This window comes from Rattus rattus, chromosome 5, assembly GCF_011064425.1.
Source record: "Rattus rattus isolate New Zealand chromosome 5, Rrattus_CSIRO_v1, whole genome shotgun sequence".
In the NCBI taxonomy this organism is placed as follows: domain Eukaryota; kingdom Metazoa; phylum Chordata; class Mammalia; order Rodentia; family Muridae; genus Rattus; species Rattus rattus.
This window is the reverse complement of record NC_046158.1, coordinates 46,948,936-46,955,198: the sequence shown is the minus strand read 5'-3', so window position 1 is coordinate 46,955,198 and position 6,263 is coordinate 46,948,936. Positions and strand designations below refer to the sequence as shown.

Here is a 6,263-nt window from a genome sequence, read left to right as displayed (position 1 = left end):
AATACTTTTAAAAACTGTTAAGATCAAGGGAGGAAACATTGGAAGGGTTGGAGGAAGGACAGGGAAGGGAAAATATATAACTGTATATGTTTTTTTAAATTTATTTTTAAATTTATATAAGTACACCATTGCTATCTTCAGACACACCAGAAGAGGGCATCGGATCTCTTTACAGATGGTTGTGAGTCACCATGTGGTTGCTGGGAATTGAACTCAGGACCTCTGGAAGAGCAGTCAGTGCTCTTAACTGCTGAGCCATCTCTCCAGTCCAATATAACTATATTTTAACTAGAACATTTTAATAAAATGATGAGTGGTTATATTTTTTCCTTTCTTCTATGAAGTGGGGAATGCTGATGGTTGAATCCAGACAGGGCACTTGACAGACAAGAGCTCTAGCAGAGAGCTACAGCCCCAGCCCTCCCTTCTCCTTTCCTCTCTTCCTACCCTGCTCTTTCAGATTGAAACTTTATTATGCTAGGTTCCTTAAAGCCATCCTTCTTAGATAGTAACACTTTACCATATAGGCTACCCCACCGATGCTCCTATCTCAGCACCCAAGGAGCTGGGACTAGACGTGCATACTTTCAAGCCTGGACTAGTATCTTAATGTTTTACAAACTGATCCTTACTACTTAAAATCAAAGGTGCACTGGTTGCCTTGTATCATTTCACTTAGGTAATGTTTTGTCTTTAACGCATTTCTATTCGCATATTCAGAAAGCGTATGGGTGAGAAGGGTCTGCTCTGGTCACCACTTTCCGCCCACTGTTTACCTCCTACACGTTATAGGATCGCATGCTGCCTCTTTTCTCCTTCCCTGCAGCTCTGTGCCCTTCGTCCAGGCCCTCACTCCTCTCTCTATCCTTGTGTCTTCTAATCTCCCCAGCACAGAATCTCCTCACCCCCACTCCACTGCTCATAGAGTCAGGGCCCACGCTAATCTGACAGTCTCGTGGCAGAGTACGTAGAAGTGGATTAAATGTGCTAATCTTCTGGGACACTCTCAGCTTTAAAACAGGGGGTCCTGAATGGGACATGGCCTTAACTTGGCCACTTGGAAACTGCTTGAAAGGAGCAGACGTGGAGGGTCTGAAGGCAACTCCCCGTCTCCTCTCTACCCCCAGATAAACCAGACACTGCACATTCCTGTAAGCCTTCAGTTAAAGCTTCCTGAGCTCTGTAGAGGATTTAGGAACTGTGACGGGATTATTTGTAGCCAGGCTTCCCCAAACCTTTGTTGTGAAAAACAAAACAAAACCAAACCACTCAAACCCTGGATGGCTTCAACCTTGATCTTCTGATCGCCACTTTCCAGTGCTGAGGATTCCTGCAGTACTGAGGCCTGAGCCAGGGCTTTGTGCATGCTAGGCAAGCACTCTACCACTGAGCTACATCCCCAGCCTCAGAGAGTTTAACCTCTGTTGCTGTGACCTGCTCTAACCCAGGACAATCTGGGAGGAAAGGGTTTATTTGCTCTGTATTTTCGGGTCAAAACCCATCACTGAGGGAAGACAGGGAAGGAACTCAAGGCTGGGTCCTGGAGGAGAAACCATGGAGCAACACTGGCTTCCTAATTCACAGGCTCACAGCTAGCTTTCCCGCAGAGCCTAGGGATGGTGCTGCTCACAGTGGACTGGGCCCTCCTACATCAGTTAACAGACAGACCCCGCAGGACCGCCCACAGGCTAATCCTATTTAGGCAATTCTTCAGTTGAGATCCCTCCTTTTAGACAACTCTAGGTGGTGCCAAGCTGTCAACTAAATCTAACTAGAACACTCCTATAGTCCAAAGGACTGATACAGGATTCAGCACTCAGTGAAAACTGTTTAATTACCCACGGTCTCTATTTGTTATGGAGGATGGACTGTCACGAAAGCCATCTTGTCAATCACTGTATAAACAACTAAAGTTTTTCTTGACTTCCTCAGGGTGACTCACTTTTCGCTAAGATTTAGCCATCATGACAACAAAATTATTATTCTCTCCTACAAAGTACAAAACGGGACCTTTTTGTTCGCTGTTAGGTTTTCACATTCGCCCTCCCCTTGGCCTAACTGACCACCAGGATCATCGAGAACTGTCAGCATGCCTCTAAGGATCTGCCCCGGACACTGACAGCATCTGCCTGTGGCTAGCAGTAAAGACAGTTTCCTCACAGAAAATAGGGGCTTAGTAGGGCAGTTCAGAAAACAGTCCTAGAGAGCAAGCAGCCACCGCTCAAAAGCTGCATTAAGCCAGTTCTGCCATAACTTTACAGATTCTTCCCCAGGACACACTAATCCCCTTATCTGAGTGAGGTGGGTTCCTCATCCACCCTCCCTCCTTCCTATCTAAGTTCCCACACTTTTAGGACACACCAAGCTCCCCCCACCTCTGAAGAACAGAGAGGAGAACAATGTTTTCAAGCCCTGTAGATTGCACACTGACTCCCGGCTCCATAGACACCGGCTCTAGGTTTTAGCTTCAGGCAAATTTGACTTAGGAAGGACGCTAGAGTCAGCTGCAGCTGTTTCTCTGTGGCAGTATAAAAAAAAAAATCCTATATGACTTTCTGGTACTTCACTGAAGACAAATGGACTTCTCGGTGGAGCACTGAGTTTTCCCTTTCCACATGCCAACCTCTAGGGGCCAAGCTGAGGGGACTGTGCAGTACTTCTGGATTACGGTGAGATAAGGCTACAGATGCACACCTATGAGTATTTAATGTTCACTACGCTGTATTATCTCAGCGGAAGGCATATCCAAAGGTAGGAACGACTCTATGATCCTTGCAAACAGGGCTCCTGGAGCTCTAATCATTATACCAGGAGATCTCATATCATGGATTAAAACTCATTTCTGGGGCTGGAGAGATGGCTCGGTGGTTAAGAGCATTGACTGCTCTTCCAGAAGTCCTGAGTTCGATTCCCAGCAACCACATGTTTCTCACAGTCATTTGTAAAGGGATCTGATGCCCTCTTCTGGTGTGTTTGAAGATAGTGACATACATTAAATAAATCCTTTAAAAAAAAGACTCACTTCTGACCCTGTCTGTAAGTTTAATACCTGACCCTTTCTTTTATTTGTGAGAAATCTGTGGGCTTAATTTTCATCTCTTCACAATTACATTTACATACAAGGCCTTTTCTCTTCAACTAATATGAACCAACATTTATAAATTAAAAGCAGAATATAAAACTCAAATGGACTCACCTCTGTCTCCATTATTCCCTTTTGTGTCTTCAATCGAATCTAAACAATCAATAAGGACTTCCCCAGGTCTTGTTTTCATCTGTCTGAAATAAGCACAAATGTGAGGTTTACAACTTCGACTCCATCTGCTGCCAATCTACTTAGAGAGGAGACATAGGCACAGGACAGCCAGCAGTGTAAGTATACAGCCTTGACTGCTCATATACTTGAGAATAGCTTCTAGACCCTGGAAGTCAGTGGGGCCTGAACTGACCAGGGCCACTTGGGAGTCAGCTAGGACTGGAAGTGTAGTCTTAAGATAACTAAATAGAAAAGGAGCAAAGAGCACATGACTGACAGACAGGAATGAGAAAGGGAAGAGAAGTGGCTCTGAAGAGAGGGCACTGAATAGTGAGAGAAGTATAGTTGGGAAAAGTTACCAAAAACCTGGAGCTCCAGAATGATTGCTTTAGGCCTTAATCTGTGGGCAGTAGTAGACAGCCCTCAGAGGTTTCTAAGTAGAGGAAAGACATCGGGCAGCTATGGAAGGGACGGTTTTAAGAAGGGTTGAATGAGAAGTATCCTCAGGAGGGTAGTGAGGGGTTCAGCAAGTAAAGGTAGCTGCCACCAAGTTTAATGACCTGAGTGTCTTCCCTGGGACCCACAGTCAGAGGAGAGAATGGACTTCTGCAAGTTAACTCTGACCTCCATGCATGCATGATGCACACAGAAAGCACTCTCCGTGGGCTCTCTCCACAGGCCCTTTTGGTCATTTATATTTACACAGCTGCTCATGTGAATTTCCGGCACTAGAATGAGGAAGGGTGTGAGATATCCCTTCTTATTTTTTTTTTTTTGTGTGTGTTAATTTTGAGACAGCTGTTTGTAAACTGAAAATGTTCATGAAAACTGGATTCATCTGGATTAAGACCCACCCCTCACCCCCGGAACTATAGGAAAAGCCATAAAGTAATGAGTTACTTTGTAATTTCACAAATATCCCATCTCTCAACGTTCTAAAGGAATGAATACTATATTAGGCATCATCCAGTTACTACAAAGGCTGAGAAATGTACCAATATTTCATTTTTTCCATTTAAGGAGACACTGTTTACAATAAAACACCATTAGGAAGCAGCTAAGGCGCCATGTAGTTATTGATCCAAGAACTTCAGCTTCCATTTTTTTCCATCACGATCTCAGAGCCCCCCTCCCTGAATTCTGGGCAGGAAGGTTTTTAGCCATCTTCTCTTTTAAGCATATTCCCCCACAAACAAGGCTTCTTTTTAACAAGCTCTCAAAGATTTAGAAGAAAACCAAATGAAAAACCAAGCTTTGCGTGGTCGGGAGTTTTGGAGAATTCTCACTCCCACCGCCCTCATTTTCCAGACACGCCAAACGTACAGAGGCCCTTAACGTGCAATGCTATTCTGGATTTTGTTCTAGAACCCTGTTTTCCGAATCCCAGCCCTATGTCTCCTTCACTGCTGGACGCGGAGAGTGCAGCCTTGATGGGCGCGCGCTGCATAGGCTGCTAGCCAGGGCAAGGCCGAGGACCGCAGGGGATCGTAGCTGCGGGGTCCCAGCGCGTCCAGAGACTCACTGCGAGGACACGTCGAAGCGCACGTCGCGGTCCTCCCACAACACGTCCAGCACAGACATGGTGACCGAGGGAGCTCGCCGTTAAAATCCACAGTGGCCGTCCTGTGGCGTCTTATGGACACCAAGGCAACGCATCGGCTTTGTCACGACATCTACGGCGGGCGCCGAGGCCCAAGCTTCCACCAGGTACTGCGCTCTCTTTTTCCCAGCCCGTTTGCGTCATTAGGTCATTTTGAGGCGGGTGGCTGGGAAGGTGCTTCACTTCTGAACCACCTCTCTGGTCTCTGCACAGAACTTTAGCCATTTTAGCTTTCCTACTGTTCACCAGATTACATTCCTGGTTTGATGCGGCTCTGGCCTTGCCTACCTCGCATACCCTGGTGGCCTGGGTCTCTGACTACATTCCAGACCGAGGCTCAGAATCTGTTGAGGTCCTACTCCACTTGGTTTGGACCATTGCTTGCCCAGATTCATACACTGCCAGCCCTTACGTCCTGTTTCACAAGTCAGCGCTGGGGTCCCTCTGTTGTGAGCAAACAAAACACGGACACCTCATCCTTAAAGTTCACCGCTTTGAACAATGCGCAGCACAAAGTAAGAACGGGATAAATACACCCCCCACAACCCCCACATGGTCTCACTTTGTGGTCCAGATGGGTCTCAGAATGGCACAATTTCAGTTTCCCTAGTACATAAGCATGCATCTCTTTCTCCCCCCGCACCCCCATCTCTCTTTTCCTCCTCCTCCTCCTTCCCCGCCCCCCCCTCCCCCATTGTCTTCTTTCTTTCTTTTTTTTCTTTTGACATCGCATCACTTTGTGGTCCAGAGGAGATGGAACAACTTCAGTTTCCCTAGTAGTGAGATTACAAGCATGCATCTTGCCTACTTTATAAACACTTTTTAAACAAGTCAAAGTGTTCTCTTTTAGGACGTGACAATTATCAATAAACAAGTAAAACCCTAAATAAGTTACTGCTTCACAAAGAGCGGTCTGGGGTCTCCTGGGCATACTCAGGAGCCTTTCATGGTTACACAAGTATAATGAAAACATTTGCCTTTTAAACTCCATTGGGTCATGGATGCACAATATGTACAACTGAGTATGTAAGCTGATAGAACACTCTACTGGCTGGCTGTTTTCTCCAAGACAGGGTTTCGCGTGTGGGCCACACTGGCCTGACACTTACTATGCAGAGCAGAGTGGCTTTGAACTCACGTCAACTCTCCTTAACTCTAGAATGCTGGAATCAGAGATGTGACCCACTCTACCTGGCTACTTGTCTAATACGCTATGGCATTTTGGTTTTTGGGTTTATTTTCTCATTCAAATCCTGTTAACTTTAATCTTCCCACTCAGCATTCTAAGAGTACAAGGATTAGAGTGTGAACCACCATGCTCACCGAGAGAGAGAGGGAGAGAGAGAGAGAGAGAGAGAGAGAGAGAGAGAGAGAGAGAGTAGGCAGGCCTCATGGTCCTTGTGATTC

The 6,263-nt window shown here is 46.0% G+C and overlaps 1 protein-coding gene across 1 annotated transcript in view; it reads right to left on the bottom strand.

Annotated features, from left to right (window-relative positions):
* The window catches only part of Bbs5 (Bardet-Biedl syndrome 5), a 20,277-nt gene extending 15,358 nt beyond the window's left edge, over positions 1-4,919 (bottom strand). Inside the window, exons 1-2 of the mRNA XM_032903436.1 lie at positions 4,779-4,919; positions 3,197-3,279 (exon numbers count right to left, since the gene is read on the bottom strand). Of these exons, the coding sequence (XP_032759327.1) occupies positions 3,197-3,279; positions 4,779-4,837 (142 nt within the window). The 5' untranslated portion in view covers positions 4,838-4,919. The remainder of the gene's footprint in view (positions 1-3,196; positions 3,280-4,778) is intronic.
* Positions 4,920-6,263: the final 1,344 nt, after the last annotated feature.